Genomic DNA, 20,861 nt, shown 5'->3' with positions numbered 1-20,861 from the left:
TCAGTAGTTACAAAGGGTTATTGACAGTTAACCTTCTGGTTGCTAATGTCTCTAAAATCATTATAGTCTCATGATTATTTTATAATTAAGTCCTATATATTTTATAATTGAGCCCTAGTGTTTAAAAGTTTCCTTTTACGGAGCATTTTTGTCTCTAGGCACTTTGCTTTCGAATTATAGTTCCTTTTTTCTTTTCTTTCTTTCTGTTTTTTAAGTCTGTTTGTATTCAATGGGATTAAAAACACACTTCCACTTTTAGAGCAGAATTATCATCTACCCTTCAGGCTGTTCTTTAACATGGAGCTCTTAAGAATGAATATCTTAAGATATTCCCCAGATGTTTTAAACTTCAGCAAACTTGTGGTTTTCCTTATTGGAATTTGTGTTTGTAGTATTTGGAAGATGAAAGAAAAATCTCAGTATCTAAACACTTTTCATATTGGTTTTAATGTTTTTTGCTGCAAAGACGTGCATAAGATAAAACTTCTGTACTGATAAATTTTCAGAATCCTTGCTTTTAAAAAATAATATCAAAATGAGAATTGCATTAATGATAATGTAAAAAATAAAATTGTGTTGTATGTGCTTTTGAATCAACATTGTTATGTGGTTAGTATTTGTTTTGTATAGCTGTGACCTTTGGTTAATTGTTTCATGGGTTATGCAATAGATTTTATTCTTCATTACTTAGTAAAGTAGGGATTGAGAATGTTCTGTATCAAGTGATTTCCAAAATGTTGGGAAGTTTGAATTTAAAATTTTAAAGATGTCAATTATTTAGTTTTTTCAGAGGATAGACTGATTGAATATTCTCTGCAAAATCAGCAACTAAGTTATTTCTCCACAATCACAAAAATAGGTAACATTTATTGAGTGCTTACTGTGTTGAAGGCACTGGCATAATCCTCACAACAGAGTGGCAGTGTTTTGTATTAATTGGAAGAAAGATAAGGAGTTAGTAAATAAAAGAGTGAAATAGTGCACTATACACAGACACACACACTTGTTTTTTCATCTTGAGCCTGTTGTAGGAGAAGCAAGGAGGAGCAAGTTATCTGATCTCAGTTGTTTACAAATAATTTGATTTTGTTTTTTCTTTCCAGGTAACGTCATATCTAAGTGTTAACCTAAAATTTATGTCCTATAGTTTAATTTCTCTCTAATAACAATGTTGTACCTTCTTGTTTTTTTGAGTGCTTTTGCCTTAATTTTCTACCTACGTGTCTAGTAGGTATCTGGGACATAGGCAAAATCCAAATCAATGTCAAATTCTTTTTAAAAAATTTTGAAAAAACTTAATTTTTAAAAAATTTTTAGTTTGATCGTCTACACTTTCTGAAAAATCGAACAGCAGCAGCAGCAGCAAGAAGACTCTCATTTAATCCTTCCATAGTTCATCTGTCCATCCATCCGTTCATTCATTTATTAAATTTTTTTTTTTGCGTGTATGTACCTCGTATCTCTCAGGCAGTATGCTTAAATATTGTGGAATGCAAAAACAGACACAGTCTTTAATACCATATTTTACAAATGAGGAAACCTAATCTTAGAGAATTTAAGTTACTTGCCCCCTGTCAGACAGTTAGATGAACATGAAATTAAAGCCAGGTCTGTCTGATACCAGAGCCTGTGCTTTTAACCATTAAGGAATGCTGCCTACCCTGATAACTGGCAATATGAAATCATATTTTGATCATATTGATATCAAATTTGTCTTACATGTCTTTAGTAAGGAATTTGGGTATGCCGAATGTTCCTTCCTTCCTTCTTGAAATCTCACTCTCTCCTGGCTTTTTCGGTAGGTAAGTGTTTCCCTTCCTCTCTGCTGGTACCTTTTCCTCTTAAATATTGATATTCTACCCAGTTCTACCCTCTCTGTTCTTCTCATGTGTCTGGGCATGGATTTCTTTGAGTTTATCCTATTTGGGGTATTTGAGCTTCTTAAGCCTGTAGGAGTGTGTCTGTAATCAAATTTGGGAAGTTTTAAGCCATTATTTCTTCAAAATTTTTTTCTGCACTGCTCTTGTCTCTTCTTCTGGTACTCTGATGATATAAACTTTAGATCTTTTAGTATTATCTCATAGGTGTCCGAGTCTTTGTTCATCTATTAAAAGTCATTTTTCTCTCTGTTGTTCAGACTGGAACATTGTTATTGATTATCTTCAAGTGTACTAAATCTTAATTCTGTCTTCTCCATTTTGCTATTGAGCCCATCTAGTGAGCTTTAAAATTTCAGTTATTGAATTTTCATTTGGTTGTTTTTATATCTTCTGTTTCTTTGCTAAGTCTTTTGTTTTTTCTAGATGTTTTAAGAGTTTTAGTACTTTGTGGTTCCCTGTAGTTCTCCTTTTTCGTCCTCTAGCCAGAAAACTGAGGCTTTATTTTCCTGTTTCTGCTGCACATTCTCTGACTGAGCCCATGTCTGGGGCTAAGTGGTAGGAAGATACAGAGAGAATAGTTTAAATTTAAACTTATTCACTGAGTTCTTAAACTCATATATCAAATTATTCAGTTCTAAATGTTTGCTTTATTCTTCTTTTTTTTTTTTTTTGTGAGGAAGGTTAGCCCTGAACTAACGTCTGTTGCCAATCCTCTTCTTCTTGCTGAGGAAGATTGGCCCTGGGCTAACATCTGTGCCCATCTTCCTCTACTTTATATGTGGGACGCCTGCCACAGCATGGCTTGATAAGAGGTTCGTAGGTCGGCGCCTGGGATCTGACCCACGAACCCTGGGCGCCAAAGCAGAACGCATGAACTTAACCACTATGCCACCAGGCCAGCCCCCTGTTTTATTCTTTTTTTTCTTTATAATTTCAGTTCTCTGTTGAAATTACACATTCTTTCATCTAGTTTATGCATCCTTTCCTTTGTTTTCTTAAAAATATTAATCATAGTTATTTTGAAGTTGCTTTCATTTCCAGTATCTGAGTCATTTCTGAAACTTTTTCTTTTGTTTTTTTTCTTTTTGTTAGTGACGAGAGGGCTGATTGCTTTAATAAAATGAAGGATTAAGCTAGGTCAAAGTTGATTTTCAGTTTTGATGGATTAAGTCTACCTTGTTTGCCTCTGTTTCTAGAGCTTGACTCTCTAGACTTTTGTTTGAGACCATTGGTTCTTTGTCTCATCAGCTCTGAAACATTCCACCAAGACAAGATCATCAGAACTGCTCTCAGAGGTTTCTAGCTTAATTCTTTATCCTTCTGCCTGACCCACATTTAAAATTTAGCAGTTATCTTAAGTGGGAAACTGATCTTTTGTTTTAGGTCCTCAGTTTCCAATTTTATCGCTTTAGTACTGTATAATGGCTGAAATACCCACTTTTGTTACTCCCTGGCCCTCCACTCGCATCTCAGTGTTCTGCTAAGCTCTAAGTCTGAATTTTCAGCTTCTGTATGTAACAATTATAGATATATGTCCTCTCCCAGTCCTTAGAGAAAATCTATGTATCTTTAGTTTTTATTCTCCATTCCTCCTAGGGCTTTCATTTCTTTATCTCTTATGTTTTTAGTTCCTTTTCTCCTGGCCTGTCTTTGTTTTGTAAGCACTGACCGATTGGGAGAACTTTCTGTCTTTTTGGTCATTTTGGTTAACCGTTAGCTTACCATTCAGCTTCAGAATTCAGCAAATAGGGCAAACCAGCTGTGTGTTGAGGTCCCTGATGTCAAATTTTGTCTCTCCGGCCACATGCTGCTGACTACAAATTTGAGTAGGTTGGAGAAACTGCTGCCAATACTGGTCTGCCCTCTGAACAATTCTCACTTCCCTGGAAATTTATTCATTTCCATGGCTCTTTAGTACCTTTAATGATGTATGATTTATATGACTTTTCTAGTTGTTGTCAGTAGGAATGCTGGCTGTGACCTGCTATATGCTACTCAGAATCAGAAGTTCCATGTGTTATGTTTTTTTTTTTTTAAAGATTTTATTTATTTTATTTTTTTCCCCCCAAAGCCCCAGTGGATAGTTGTATGTCGTAGCTGCATATCCTTCTAGTTGCTGTATGTGGGACTCGGCCTCAGGATGAACGGAGAAGTGGTGCCTCGATGCGCACCCGGAATCCGAACCCGGGCCACCAGCATCGCAGCGCGCGCACTTAACCACCAAGCCACAGGGCCGGCCCTCCATGTGTTATGTTTTGATAAGAGGTTTAAATGTTTGACTGAGTGTTTCTGATGAGTGATATTTTTTAAAGTTTGGGAGAAAAAAGTGATTCATTAGTGCTTGAATACTTCCTCTCCATATCTGTTACGTATGTTTCTAGAATTTTTCTATGATCAGAGAAACTAAGTCCCCATTATAAACCATGGATTCTCTGATAGAAATAACAGCTTAAAACAAATCAATAAAGGAGGAACAAGTATAATTTGTGTTTTTGAACCACCTGTGGACATATGGATGACACTCTAGGTTTACCAGGAGACTACATATCTCATTTTGGCAAGCACTGTCCTGCAGTATTTCTTATATATGGCTTTTTCTTGTATTGTTTAAAACTAAATGTCAAACAATTTTACTATTTAATGAAAATTGTAAATTGGTTTAGTGAAATTTTGTTATGTGTTCTTATAATGGATAGAAGCCTAATAGACATATCATGCATCTGAATTTAGGAATAATTCATTGTATTTTAATCTATACTCATATACAAAGTGCTTTTCAACAGTATATTTGATTATCTCACGTGCAAAAAACTTCATCTTCAGAGTTACAGTGGGAATAATTAAAACTTTAAACATTTTAGAATTGAATAAGGACTTATCTAAGCAACACATGCTTAAAACTGCTTTCTTATCAAAGAATAAAATTAGAGGTTGGAGAAATACCCTTAAATTACAATCCTTATGAAATAATAGCTTAACCTTAGTTTTGAATGACTGTTACTTTTTCCATCTTTTTAGAATATGCTTAAATATAAACACATGTGGGAAATGTTCTTTTGGCTTTTATCAAACTGACGTTTAAGTGAATTTTTTTCAACCTCACTAAACATTTGTGGTACAAGATTTCAAAGCTTTGAATCTTACAATTTGCCTATGGATTTTTTCCCCCTGTGTTAATCTATTAACATTTGGTCTTAATAAGTGTAACCTGTTTAGAATTACTGATGTTTTTTCATCTATTATTTGTTTAGATGAGAAGTCTAGGAAAGAACGTCATCAAAAATTCTGCTTGACAATTATAAATGCTTTCTTAAGGAAGTTAAATTTTTTGAGTTGTACTATAGAGATTGTATTCTTGTGTCTTGTCCCTCATATGTCTTCCTTTTTGAAATGTCCCAAATTCTGGATGTTTATTTCTATGCTGTGGTGATGTTAGCACAATGTCAGATCTTCTTTATCTTCTGATGTATGCTGAGCTCACATTTTTTTCCCCCAAGACTGGGGTAAAGGAGACTTTAGTTACTGTGAAAGTGGGAAGCAATTGCCCTAAGATAGAAGTAGAAATTATAAAGGGTGATTTTGTGGATATTTTCCTGTTCATAATTCTTCTTATATCTTATTTATAAGGACTTTTTTTTTGTATAAGAATGATTGATGCTAAGTTATAAGGTATAATCATGAAATCTTTCTCAAGTAGTATGTGCTTCATATCTGATAACTAGAAAAAATTACACATTAAAATTTAAAGAGTTATTTCTGTTCTTTAATTTCTTCTCTTCCTTTTTCTTTCCTTATCATTCTCTTTTTCTTTTATTTTTCTGTCTTTAGAATTCATCTTCTGGATCCGTCTTAAAAATAATTAAGCCACAACTACCTTTAAGTAAAAAAGTAATTCATTCAGTTTTGGGGTCATAAGGTATTTTATTCTAAATATTCTTATTTTTATTTTATATGATTTTAATGTTTTCTTAATTACTGGGTGGATCTCCCAGTCCTGAGTCTGCCACTTAACTAATTTTGAGAAATCCATCAAAAGTCACTTAAACTGGGCTTGGAGGATAATGAATCTGAATTTCCTCATCTTTCTTAAAACAAGGGACACAAATAGAATTACACGTAACCTGTACCTTCAGAATTGCTAGGAGATGGGCCAGCCCTGTGGCTTGGTGGTTAAGTGCGCGCGCTGCAATGCTGGTGGCCCGGGTTCGGATCCCGGGTGCGCATCGAGGCACCACTTCTCCGTCCATCCTGAGGCCGAGTCCCACATACAGCAACTAGAAGGATGTGCAGCTGTGACATACAACTATCTACTGGGGCTTTGGGGGGAAAAAATAAAATAAATAAAATCTTTAAAAAAAAAAAAGAAAAAAAAGAATTGCTAGGAGACAGAACATACTAAGTATTCACATTTCTTATAAGTAGAGAAAGAAACATCATATTCCAATAGAGCCCTTGCTGCTTCTATACTTCGGTACCTTTGGAGAGCAGTGGTCAGGGGGAGGCTTAAGAGAGTGTGAAAAAGAAGGGAGAGATGTGGAGAATGTAGTTTAGAACTGACACAATCACCCCTGAAAAGAAAAAGTCCAGCATAGTTTCCAGACCTGTGTTTTGGACATAGAGCAGGATCAGTCAGGCCCTCTTCCCGGTGCACCATCCCCAGTCCATTCTAGTTAGATTCTCCTTTTTGCCCTGTAAGGAGCTTGTCCATTAGGGGCACTGAGCCCTGTCCTAGACCTCAGGTCAAGAGATCTCACTATGGAAGAAGAGAGATACATAACAGAAAGGGAGATGACAAAGAATAGGAGAATACAATGGCTTTGGATTGTGTTGGGTTGGAATTGGAGATATCTGTGAGAACCCATGTGAAATCAAGTGATTTCCTGGTTATAAACTTCATCTTCTTAGGAAGTTTTCACAGAGGGATTATAAATAATAAAAGTACATTATCTATACAACCTACACCAAAATGATTTGGAAAAACTAAATATTCATCTATGTAGCTATAGAGAAAAAGCGAAAATGTGCAAAATCTTAAAAATTGGTGAATCTTGGTAAAAGGTGTAGATGTGTTCTCTGTATTATTCTTGAAGCCTTTCCATATTTTGAAACTTAAGTTTAAAACACAAGTCACTAAAACTCGAAATTTGTGTCTTTACTTAGAGAATTGGGATAATTGTATTAATCTTATTTGTTGCAGGATTGTTTTGAGTTTCAAATGTGCTTCATGTGTATCTCTGTGTGTCTGTGTGTATGTCTTTCTGTATAGATCAGTACGTAGATACGTTACATATGTACATACACGCAGAGAGAGAGAAATAGTCTTTTGGAACTTCCTTGATTGGTTCCCTAGGTAGTATATTCTCTCTCTCTCTCTCATTTTTTTTTTGTAATGTCAGGTTTATTGATGTATATTGAGGTATAATTTATGTAGAGTAAAAATCACCTTTTTATATGTAAAATTCTATGAGTTTTGAAAATGTATACAGTGTGTAACCATCGCCAAAAAAGAACATTTTCATTGTTCCCAAAACTCATACTTCTTTATAGTCAATTTCTCCTTTCTGCCTTCTTCAGAAATGATTCCTTAGTTGGATCGCTTGTCTTGAGCCCCTTAGCTCAGCATCTGATATTCTTTGGTATGAACTATTCTAAAGGCAGGTGATCTGCTTCTCTTTATTCTTCCCTGTCCTCCAAACAGTGCCATAATCATTTTTAAAAAATCTGCTTTTCATGCTATTAATAAACAGATTTTAATAATTCCTAGATGCGTACTGAATAATGTATGAATTTATTAGCCTGGCAGAGAGAGTTACCTTTTCTTTGTCAGTTTTTACTACTTTGATTTTGACCTATGTTTTAGTCTTATTCAACTTTTTTCTCTGAATATGTCGTTTTTTGTTTTACCCTCAGCCCTGAATATTTTTTCTTTCTTATCTGTCAAATTCCAGTTCAAATGTTAAACTGTCCCTGCCTCTTTCATTCCGAATCGCTTACTTCTTTGCTCTGTGCTTTTTGTTATTTGGCTCTGTTCTATATGTAGTTCTTTTTAAATAATTGTGTGGAAAATTGGTATATTCTTCCATTATAAAATGAACTAGGTTAAAAAATATTTTTATTATAAAAGTTTATATGCTTTTTACACAGACAATCAAAACAAATATATACAAGATCCGTAATTCCCCTACTTTGGAGCTAACCACTGTTAAGGCCTTGGTTATACTCTTCCAGGTCCCTTTTTTAGTACACATGTGTATTGGATAATTTTGTTTGCAATATACACACGTATATTGTAATTTGGTTGGATTATATTGTGCGTATGTTTTGGTAACTTAATGTTTTTGAATATATGGAAAATATCTATCAGTAGATATAGGTCTATAACATTTAAAAAATTTAGCTCTTTAGTAGAGCAGTGCATACACACAGTAAAAATAAATCAAAGTGAGAAATTAAACACTTCTCTCTAAAACTTTCAGTTTGGGGAAATAGACCTCCCTTGCCTTTCCTGAGGATTCATGAGGATTTATCAGGCTAAAATTTGGAGTAACACTAAGTTTGCCCATTACCACCCACTGCTGTTTATTTTCTATGCATGTTATGCTGAAGGTCCTGGTCCTGCTAAAGGTCCTTGCACTAAGGGAAGAAAAAAATTGTCACTATTCACAAATGATGATTATGTATGTATGGCAAAAACACAAATAAATCATTGAAATTAGAGATGTTAGTGACTTGGCTGAATAAAAAAATTAATATAAAGATTTATATTTCTAAATACTAGCAACAAATAAAAATTAGGTTTACACAAATATCACTTACAATAGTGTTAAAACATAGGAAGTATGAAGTAGTGACTCTAATAAAAGATGTGCAGGATTTATGGCAAAAATTATGAAACTAATTGAGAGATATATATTTTTTTAATTTTATTTATTTTTTCCCCCAAAGCCCCAGTAGATAGTTGTATGTCATAGTTGCACATCCTTCTAGTTGCTGTATGTGGGACTCGGTCTCAGCATGGCCGGAGAAGCGGTGTGTCGGTGTGCGCCCGGGATCCGAACCTGGGCCGCCAGCAGTGGAGTGCGTGCACCTAACCGCTAAGCCACGGGGCCGGCCCTAATTGAGAGATATTAAAGACCTAAATAAATATACTGTGGTATATACTGTGATCATGGATTTGACAATTTAATATTGGAAAGATAACACTTTTCCCTGTATAGATCTATCTAACTAATGCAATCCTAGTCAGAATTTGGACAAGTTGTTTTTTGGAAATTGACATCTAGTTGTACATTTACATGGAGGTACAAAAGGATCAAGAATAGTCAAAGTACTCAGGAAGAAGAACAATGTGAGGGCACTTGTCCTTTGGTTGAGACTTATAAAGCAATAGCAATTAAGACAAAATGGAGTTTTTGCAGGGGTAGACTTATGGATCAATTAGTAAGAATAAAGAGTCCAGAGGGCCGGCCCCGTGGCTTAGCGGTTAAGTGCGCGCGCTCCGCTGCTGGCGGCCCGGGTTCGGATCCCGGGCGCGCACCGACGCACCGCTTCTCCAGCCACGCTGAGGCCGCGTCCCACATACAGCAACTAGAAGGATGTGCAGCTATGACATACAAGTATCTACTGGGGCTTTGGGGGGAGAATAAATAAATAAATAAAATCTTTAAAAAAAAAAAAAAAAGAATAAAGAGTCCAGAAATTGTCAAGCATGTATAATGTATATTGTTATCTATCTACCTGCTTACCTACCTTCCTACCTACCTACCTATCTGTGTGTGATGGTGATGGTGGTGGTGGTGGTTACACAGGTGTTCACTTCATGACTATTTTTTAAATTGAACATTATTTTAGATACCCTTAAGAAATTTATAGAAAATGAAACTAAACTAAAAAAATTTTCCTTCTTCTCCACTCCATAGAGCTGCAAACACTAGTAGTTAATTGTTTTAGTTTACCATTATAAATCTAAATAATGTAGTTATGCCCCATTTCTTGAATTAACAAATTTACATGTCTATTGACTCTCATCTGGAAGATGAAGAATATAGTGCACTTAAACTATTTTTCACTTTTCCTTCCTTGTCTTATGTTATTTTATATATTTTAATTTTTCTACTGATTTACTTTATGACTGTAAACAATATACTTGAAATCTCTTTTTAAAATTTAATTATTAACATTTGAGATACTTATGGACTCTTTTCAATTAAAGGAGAATTTGGACACTTTTCCTTTCATCTCTCCATTCTCCCATCTTCATAATGTCAATGTTTTTACATTCTGTTTTGCGTGTATAATTAAATGTTGTATGTTTTATGGCTGCATAGATTCTAAAATCAAAAACAAAACAAAACATCATTACCAAATAACTAGGTAAATATTATTCTCTGTAGAACCAAGTAGTGTGATTGGATGGATTCATAGAAAAGAAAATACAATCTTTTGTTATTAAAATTTTGGCCACTTAAGGGAGAATTTTACACATAATGAATTATAATAGACCCTCTAAATTTCTTTCTGATTTCCTTTACCTTTCCTAAATCATACACAATTCTTCTTTTTTCTTTTTCTTTTTTTTTTAAACCCCATGCCATCTTCTTTCTTATGTTCCTTTTCCATTGGCATACCTGCTCTTTAGTATTTTTTTTTTTCATAAAGGGAGAAGGATAGGAAAATATTTTTTCTTACTATTGAGTTAATAATCTGAGTTAATATGGAATTCTATTTTGAAAATCTTTTTCTTCTAGCATTGTCTTCTAGACAATATTCCATTGTCTTTTAGCATCCTATATTCTTTAAGAAGTCGGATGTTATTCTGATTGTTATTTTTGTTAGGTAATCTGTTATTTTTCACTCCACAAGCTTTTAAGTTTTCCTCTTAATATGAGAGGTCTGAAATTTAACAAGATATGTCCCAGTATGAATCCCAGTCCCAGCTCCCTAGTAAAATTTCTTGGTGTTTGGACATATCAGAAGATTATACACTTTTTCTGTTTTGAAAACATTTTTCCTAGTATTTCCTTCATACTCTTCATTATCTCTATCTCCCTTTCTGTCATTCTTCTTTTTTTTTTTTATTGCTTCTATTTCTGCATAGATGTCATTCTTGTTAAATGGCTCTTGGGCCACTGGATCCATTTTCTGTGCCATTTAATTTTTCTTTCATACTTTTCATTTTTTATGTTTTCTGTCCAATTTCTAGGTATTTTCCTTAACTTCAGCTCTCTTATCTTCTTATTTTTTATTCATGTCCATTTTTATTGCTCAGGTCATCCATTCAACTATTGATTTTTTAAAAAATTTCAACAGTGGTAAAGTTAATTTATAGAAACTCAGTTATTCTCTAGTTGCTCCTTTTTCATGTAATTAGATAGGCAGGTTCCCCTGTATTGTCTCAGAAAAAAATTAGGTAGGTAGTGGAAAATAGTTTGGCAGTTCCTCAGAAAGTTAAACATAGAGTTACCATTTAATCCATCAGTTCTACTCCAGTTATATACCCAAGAGAAATGAAAATATCATGTTCACACAAAACCTTGTACTTGAATGTTCCTAGCAGCATTATTCACAATAGCCAAAAGATGAAAGCACCCCAAGTATCCATCTATTGAGGAATGGATAAGCAAAATGTGGTTTATCCATGTAATGGAACGTTCTTCAGCCATAAGAAGGAATAAAGTACTGATATATGCTACAGCATGTATGAAGCTTGATAATATTATGCTAAGTAAAAGAATCCAGTTGACAAAAACATATTATATGATTCCATTTATTTGAAATGTCCAGAATAGGCAAAAATACAGAGAGAAAGTAGATTAGTGGTTGCTTAGGGTGAGGGAGGATGATGGGGATATTTGGTTTTGATAGCTAAAGGGTATAAGATTTTTTTTTTTTTTGAGTTAATGAAAATATTCTAAAGTTATGGTGATGGTTACACAATTATGAATATATTTAGAGCAATTGTACTGTAGACTTTAAATGAGTGAATTGTATGGTCTGTGAATTATATCTAAATAAAGCTGTTACCAAAAAAGTAAAAAGAAAGAAAAAGAAAAAAAATTGGCAGATAGGCCAGGAATCCACACGATTGTCAGAATAAGGAGGACTTTACCTTGACAAATTGGAGCATTTAAATAAATTTTACTTTTGTGGATAAGGTAGCAATGGTTGGGCAGCTACCCTGATGTTCCAAATATAGTGTTTAAAGAAATTACTCCTACTATTAAGTCTCCTGTCACTGCTTTGTTATTCTATTACATTTGCTTTCTGTTAAACTAGAATTTTATTTCTCAAATTTATGGTCTGTGTGTGGCATCTTTCCTTGCTTTATGGTGCTGTTATACTTTTGTTCATTTATATATATATAAAACATGTTTTTTGACATCCAGTAAGACTTGGAAGAGGAATCAAACATATGCTTCGTCATCCATCGTGAAATGTGAGGTCGTATAATTTTTATACCTCTTGAACTGATTCCAAAGATAACATCAATAAGCAAAGTTTTGGTTTGTATAGCAAACTCTTAGTTGACTGGAATGAGGAGACATATACACTGATTTCTGTGTGTTTGTAATTAACAGGTAATTCTAAGACTGCAATTCTAAGAGTGCTGTTCTGATTTTGACTCACCAGTGTGCTATGTGTGACCTTTGTTTGGCAATCTACTCAAATACCTTATGCCTCACTTTCCCCATTTGTTAAATGAAGGCATTCTGTTAGGTCCCTTTCAGCTCTAAAATTGATCATGTTTACTCTGTTGTTTACTTTGTTTTTGTTATTGAACTCGCCCAGCACCATCCAGTAGAACTTTTTAGTAATACTGAGAATGTGCTGTATTTGTGCATCCAGTATGATAGCCACTAGCCACACGTGGCTGTTGAGCACTTGAAATGTGACTAGTGTGACTTATGAACTGAATTTTATTTAACTTTAATTAACTTAAATTTTGAATGTCTATAGCCATAGAAGGCTAGTAGCTACCTTATTGGACCAACATGGTTCTAGACTATTATGGTTTAAAAAGAACATGAGCTTTGCTAGATGCTCTAGAGAAAAAGAATTACATGACCAAATAAACTTAGGAAATGTGTGTATTCTATCTCCATCTTGAATTTTCACAGTGCATATCAGCATATTAAAGGCCTTGAGAGATTCTGAGGCAAAGAAACCTTTTTAACTATTATTCAGTTTTTCTAAAACTTTTGGGATCTCAGGACCCTCTGAGGTTTTAGGGTTAGGTTCCATAGCAAACATTTATATAGTATTTACTATATGCCTAAAGTGACAAAGTAACTGTTTTAAACATTTTATCCAAATCATCATTTTTTTAAACGCTCACTGCAAGTTTATGAGGTGGGTACTGTTAGTCCCTATTTACCAGTGAGGAAAGTGAAACACAGAAGGATTCATTGATGTGACCAAGGTCACACAGGAAGTGATGCAACAAGTGTTCCAGTCTGTAGTCAGATTGCTATTGAGCAGTATGATGTATGCCTTCCAAAATAGACATTTCATTTTACATTTTACTTTACACTTTACACTACAGTTCTTAGAAATACATTTCCCAAGTTCTTAGCAATAGAAATAGTTGGTTTACTGTGATTTTAGTATCTATAACAAATTTAGTCCCATCTGGATCTTCCCAAAATATTATAGCTACTTGATTCTTAGTTGTTTGAAGGAAGAAATGGATGGTGGAATAGAGAAGGCTATAGCTTTTTTTTTTTTTTTTTTTTAAAGATTTTATTTATTCATTTTTTTCCCCCCAAAGCCCCAGTAGATAGTTGTATGTCATAGGTTCACATCCTTCTAGTTGCTGTATGTGGGACTCGGCCTCGGGTTGGACGGAGAAGTGGTGCCTTGGGGCGTGCCCGGGATCCGAACCCCGGCCGCCAGCATCAGAGCGCGCGCACTTAACCGCTAAGCCACGGAGCCGGCCCGAGAAGGCTATAGCTTAAGGAAAGAGATTCTTGAGACAGTAAGAAAGGATGATATTGCTGTAACTACCACAGATTGGAGTGGCTCACAACAAGAGAAATTTATTCTCACAGATCTGGAGGACAGAAGTCTGAAATCAAGGTTTCGATGTGGCTGTGTTCCTTTTGAAGAGCCTAGGGGAGAATCCTTCCTTGCCTCTTGCAGCTTTTGGTGGGTGTTGGCATTGCTTGGCTTCCTTGGCTTATGGCCACCTCACTCCAATCTCTGTCTCCATCTTCACATAGTCTTCTCTGTGCCTTCTCTTCTGTCTATTATGAGAAGACTTGTCATTGGATTTTTAGGGCCCACCCGGGTAATGCAGGAGGGAGGATCTTACCTCAAGATCCTTAACTTTCAATCTGCAAAGACCTTTTTTCCAATTAAGGTTACAGTCACAGATTCTAGGGGAACATATCTCTATGGAGGCCACCATTCAACCCACTACAAATAGGACCCAAAATCTTTGGAAGAATTGGCTTTTGAAAGGGGAGAGACCTCAAATGAGCTTAGCAGTTGATCACTGTGTTTACTTTGCCATTCACTTTCCCTTTCTTGTCCAGTCTCTAACATCTCTGTTAGCTGATATCTGGTTCAGAAAGTAGTTAGAAAAGAAGTTCCCCTGAACTACCACAACTACCCACCTAACTACATCTGTGCCTATGTGCTTTGCCTTCTCTACTGTTATTATTACATTAGTATTATTAGTGGTATACAAATATTGCTGTCAAAGTTGTGGGCAGGTTTGCTAATTGTGTTTATTGCCATCTCAGGGTTTTATAGATGGAATCCCCAAGATAACTGGAGAAATGGGAATGGATATAACTACATTTTCCCTACCCCTAATCTGACCATCTCTACATTTGTCTCTTTTTTATTATATTTTGAAGTTCTGTGAAATGTTTCGAGTAAAAGAATCTACTTCTATACTTTAAGTTTTTAAAGTTTTGAAAATACTTTCCAGAAAGATTGGAATCTTCCTTGAATACTCTACTGACATGCCGATCTCTTTCTTCTTTGACCGACCTTTTGTAGCACTTGCTGTCTACACTGCATACATTTGTTTTTTTGTGGGAGAGATTCACCCTGACCTAACATCTGTTGCCAATCTTCCTTTTTTCCCCTCCCCAAGGCCCCAGTACATAGTTGTATATTCTGGTTGTAAGTCCTTCTAGTTCTTCTGTGTGAGCTGCCGCCAGAGCATAGCTACTGACAGATGAATGGTGTGACAGGCGCAACCCGGGCCACCAAAGTGGAGCGTGCCGAACTTTAACCACTAGGCCATCAGGACTGGCTCTACATTGCATACATTTTATTACTTAGTAACTTGGGATTTTCTGCCTTTCTCTATTTTTTCATGTGTATTCATCCTTTTGTCCCTCCAAAGCTTGTAAACCCTTGGACATTAAAGTACGTACTTATGCCCCTTGGACATCTCCCATAGTATCTAACATGTTAGAGTCATGTAGTAGGGAATATTGATTTGTGATCCAGAATAATACCATCTAATTTAAGACTTAGAATCATTGTCCATGTTCCTTTGACTGGGTATGTGTAGTAGGAGGGGTGTACAGGGATCATCTTATATGAAAAGTTTCATATATGGTGAATACATATATTTTCCTGGAGAGAAGTTCTATAGCTTTTATCAGATGCCAAAAATAGTAAAGTATCAAAGCTTTATTTTTTTTTTATTTTTTTAAAGATTTTATTTATTTTATTTTTCCCCCCAAAGCCCCAGTGGATAGTTGTGTGTCGTAGCTGCACATCCTTCTAGTTGCTGTATGTGGGACTCGGCCTCAGGATGAACGGAGAAGTGGTGCCTCGATGCGCACCCGGGATCCGAACCAAGGCCACCAGCATCGCAGCGCGCGCACTTAACCACCAAGCCACAGGACCGGCCCAAAGCTTTAGATCATCTCTCTCTGTGCCTTTATTTGGCAGATACAGAAACTGTCACCAAGCAACGTGCCTAGAATCATGCCAACAACTCAGTATAGTTTCCTGATTCTTTAAATTATAAACTAATAGTCCTTATGGTATCTGAAACTTTTAAAATGTATTAGAATATGCGTTTGTATGGATTCTAGAGATCAACACTTAATATAGGAAAATATACATTGCTTATAAACAATAATTTATGTATTTTTATTTTCTGTTTAGTTTATATGTTAATTATGGACAGCCTATATATTTTAAACTCTTATAGTTGTATATTTGTGGAAAAAATTTCTTAAGTATGGAAATTTAGCAAAGTTGTTTTTCATACAATATTTAATTCATTTATTCAATATAATTTTATAATTCAAAAAATTCCACTAGTTGTGATTTGATGCATTTCTAATCAGAAAATATTACATTGTGACAACTGACAGATGCTAACTTACTTTTTTCTACTGTGATTTCCCTATAGGTTTGATGAACTTGTAAAAAAATTCAAAGTCGAATATCATGCTGGTGGCTCTACCCAGAATTCAATGAAAGTGGCCCAGGTGGGTTAATTATTTTAAAATTTATGAAGAAATGGATTCAAAAATGATTCTAGGCTTTTGGTCATTGTTTATAAATGTTCCAGTCTATATTTTGTTGCTATAGAATAGTTTTGTTGGTTTTGAATTGGGATTTTAGCAGTTATTACCTGTCTAATCAACAAAAATTATTTTATTTTAATTGATATTCCTTTGGTTATTGGTAAGCTTGAGTATCTTTTAATATGTTGATTGTTCATTTACATTTTTTCTTTCTTAATTAGTTGTTGAATCTTTTGACTTTATTTTTTAATAATTTTTCATATGTTACTGATTTGTAGAAACTCCTGATATTTTATGGCTGGTATTCCTTTTTATTCTATAAATTGAAAATATTTATTCTTTATTTGTTATTTATACTTTAACTCTGCTTATAGTATCTTTTACTGTGCCAGAGTTCTTAGTTTTTTTAATATAATTAAACTTTATGGCTTCTGCATTTCATATAGTGCTTAGAAAGGATATTCCTATAACAATATACTTGTTATATATAGCTACATGTATATTTATATATCTATATCTGGGCATATCTTTTATATACATATATACATACATAAATGTATATATATGTGTCTATGTATGTATAAATTTATATATCCGTATCCATAACCAGTGGGTAATTGGCTAATCTCATTTTGATATATACTCTTCAAGTCACCAGCCTAACTTAATCTTGAGTGAGAGTGTTAGTATTCTGTTTAAACGTCCAATTATGAAGGAGAGGAAAAGCTTAATGTACGGCTGGTTCTTACCTTTCTGATTTGAAAACTAGCTCAAAATCTCACTCACTGCAGTAATTGGCTAACTCTGATGGACTCAGGTCATTTTGATTTTTCATTGATTAATACTTTGCCTTTGAATTTTAATTAACTTCAAAGACTGAAGAAGTAGAAAACTGACAAATAAAAGTTGAACAATTTCTGGTTTTTTTGGACTCTTAGTTGATTTAGCCATACAGTGTAATTATCCGACATACTTCCAAAGCTCAAATTTAATCATAGTAGTAAAATATTTTCGATTGTAAAAGTTAATCTTGAAAGTGGTCGTTTGTGTGGAGTGGCCTGAGGAGAAGGTCTTTGTATTTGTGAGTTGATTTGTATTGTTTTTGTTAAAACATCTTGCTGGTTACTTTGTCAGCTCAGGTATTAGAAAAAGGACAATTTACTTTTTGTCCTTAGGTATTGTATTAGTCCGCTTGGGCTGCCATAACAAAATACCATAGACTGGGTGGCTTAAACAACAGAAATTTATTTTCTCACAGCTCTGGAGGGTGGAAGTCCAAGATCAAGTTGCCATCAGAATTGGTTTCTAGTGAGGGCTTTTCCTGGATTGTAGATCGCTGCCTTCTCACTATGTCTTCACATGGCCTTTCTTCTGTGCCTGCGTAGAGAAAGATCTCTGGTGTTTCTTCCTCTTGTTGTAAGGGCATCAGTCCTATCAGATGAGGGTTCCACCCTTAGAACTTCATTTAACTTTAATTATCTCCTTAAAGTCTTGTCTCCAAGTATAGTCACATTGTAGTTTAGGGCTTCAATTAATGAATTTTCAAGTGGGAACACAATTCTGTCCATGACACATATTTTTAAAGCCTCATTCTATCAAAGCACATTCTACTACTCTTCTGTCTTTTCTCCTGCTAGATCTGGGAGGCTGTTAGCTATCCACTAATAAATTCTCTCCTTTCTTGAGGATCTTCATCAATTTCTGCTTTCCCAAAGTTTATTACTTATATAATTAATATTGAGCTCTCGATTGGATTTCTACCTGATATTGTTCTCGTTAATAAAACAATCATTGCCTATTATTATTTTGCAATTTTCACAGTACTTCAGTGTAACAATGTATTCAAGTAATGGTGTATTTGTTCCTATCTTTAGCAAGGAAGTAAATGGAATTTAAAGTTTTGGGTGGCTCATCCAATATTTTTATTTTGTTATTAGTGGTATATTTGGGATTAAAATCTTATCCTGATTGCCAGACTAGCAATCTTTCTTTTATACCATATGCAAAGCAATTCAGTTTAGTTCAGCCAACATGTATTGATATGTATGAATCTCTGTGCTATGTAACAGATACATTGATAAATAAGAAATTTCCCTTGTTTACAAAATTCTAGCTGACACTGCAAAACTGACCATTTCTTTTCTCTTTAACCACTGTCCTAACTTCTCCTCTTCTGTTCTTCCTCCCTTTCTTCCTCATCATTTATTAAATTCCTACTGTGTGCTAGGTAATCTGTTAGATGTTGTTGATACGAAAGTTAATAATGGACTTGATTCATGCTCTTGAAGCTTTCATTATAATGAAAATATATTTGGGGATGGGGTTGGTGGGGTGGAGAGATAGAACTATAAAGTAATAAGTATAATATGATGTTATAGGAGTAATCCTCTCCACCCCTAAAAGACAAACAAACAAATTGACAAGAACCAGAATAAAAATACATCAATACTCACATATGTGATTTCTCCAGTTTTCGGAAACCTGAATCTAAAACTCTATATTCTTCCCAAGTGTACCTCCAATGTGATGTTCAATTTCTAGTTGAATCACGACTATTCTCATTTTCACTGTAGGATTTTTATGTCATGTCCTAGATTTTAGGAAGTTTTAAATTTGAACTATGAAAACTGAAAGAGATACTCATGAATAGCAGTTTTCCAGCTTAAACCCCCATTTCCCAGCATAAGATTGGTTTATCAGTCTGTTTTCTAAGATTTTTTTCGAACTGTTGGCGAAGGCTCTCAAAGGCCGTCACAAGGAGGCAAGGTTAATGCTAGATTTGTTCTAAATTTGTTGTTTTAAAAGCAGAGCAATTCTACTTTCTATTTTGTATGTTAGCTTTAATGTAAGATTTAATTCTTTTAAAAGTTATACTGCCCACCTCACACCCATTGGGATGGCCACTATCACATAAACATAAAATAACAAGTGTTGGCAAGGATATAGAGAAATTGGAACCCTGTACACTGTTGGTGGGAATGTAAAATGGTGTAGCCGCTATGGAAAACAGTATGGTGGTTCCTCAAAAAGTTACAAACAGAATTACCATCTGATCCAGCAATTCCACTTCTGAGAATGCTATAGACCAAATGTTTGTGTCCCCCTAAATTAATATGTTGAAGCCCTTAACCCGCAGTGCGATGGTATTTGGAGATAGGGCCTTTGAGAGGTTATTAGGGTTAGATGAAGTTATGAGAAGTCCCATCATGAGGGATTAATGCCCTTATGAGAGGAGACATCAGAGAGCTTGTTTCCCTCCCTCCCCCAACCACATGAGGACACAGCGAAAAGGTGGCCATCTCCAAGCCAGGAAGAGAGTCCTCTCCGGGAACCAAATTCACTGTACCTTGATCTTGGATTTCCCAGCCTCGAGAACTGTGAGAAATAAATTTGTTGTTTAGGGCATTCCGTCTTTGGTATTTTTTTATGGCAGCTTGGGCAGACTAAGACAGGTTACATACCCAAAAGAGTTGAAAGCAAGGTCTTGAAGAGATATTTTTACACTCATGTTCATAGCAGCATTATTCACAATAGCCAAAAGGTGGAAGCAACCCAAGTGTTCTTCAGTGGATGAAGAGATGAACAAAATGTGGTGTATACATACAATGGTATATTATTCAACCTTAAACAAGAAGGAAATTCTGACACATACTACAGCATGGATGCATCTTGATGGCATTATGCTAAGTGAAATAACCCAGTCACAAAAGGACTAATACTGATGATTCCATTTATATGAGGTACTTAGAGTAGTCAAATTCATAGAGATGGAAAGTAGAATGGTGGTTGCCAGGAGTTATGGGGAAGGAAAAATGGGGAGTTACTGCTTAATGGGTATAGTTTCAGTTTTACAAGATGAAAAGAGTTCTAGAGATGGATAGTGTTGATGGTTGCACAACAATGTGAATGTATTTAATGTCACTGCACTGTACACTTAAAAATGATTAAGAATATAAATTTTGTGTATGTCTCAACACAATTAAAAAATAAATTAAAAATTAGTTTCTAGAAATGCTTCAGTAGGGAATGATATCAGCCTGATTCAAGTTACAGATTTCATTTGCTTATTCAACAATCAACTAGGCAACGTAAAAGCATGGGTTTGCTCTTGGGACCATGGGAGTCCATTAGAACTGAGTTTGAGTTCAAGCTTTTGTCACTTTACTGGCTGGCTGTGAAGCCGTGAACAATTTATTCAACTTTTCTGGGCCTTTCATCTGTAAATGTGGAGGTTACAGCTTATCTCAGATGGAAGTTGTAAGGATTAATGAGATAACAAATGTTTAAAAAAATTATACTACTTTTTAAAAGAAAGTTTGGAAACCGCTAGGGTTGAAGCCTTTTTTCACCCAGTTTTCTGAATTTTCTTCATCTTAAAAAAGCTTAAATTTATCCATTCATGGACAGAACAACCAGATTTATGGCTCTCATCCACTTAAAAATGCTTATTTCAATCTAGCCCTCAATTGAACATCTTGTT

At 34.8% G+C, this 20,861-nt stretch overlaps 1 protein-coding gene across 4 annotated transcripts in view; it reads left to right on the top strand.

The window, feature by feature from the left end:
• Window positions 1-20,861, top strand: part of ADK (adenosine kinase) — a 539,838-nt gene that overhangs the window by 174,900 nt on the left and 344,077 nt on the right. For all 4 annotated transcript variants that reach the window (XM_004426944.3, XM_087432006.1, XM_087432005.1 and 1 more), the window contains exon 4: window positions 16,264-16,342. In XM_004426944.3, the coding sequence (XP_004427001.1) occupies window positions 16,264-16,342 (79 nt within the window). The remainder of the gene's footprint in view (window positions 1-16,263; window positions 16,343-20,861) is intronic.

This window comes from Ceratotherium simum, chromosome 6 (assembly GCF_057802395.1).
Source record: "Ceratotherium simum simum isolate JZ-2026a chromosome 6, ASM5780239v1, whole genome shotgun sequence".
In the NCBI taxonomy this organism is placed as follows: Eukaryota; Metazoa; Chordata; class Mammalia; order Perissodactyla; family Rhinocerotidae; genus Ceratotherium; species Ceratotherium simum.
The sequence above is the reverse complement of the archived record's forward strand: the minus strand, read 5'-3'. Positions and strand labels throughout refer to the sequence as shown.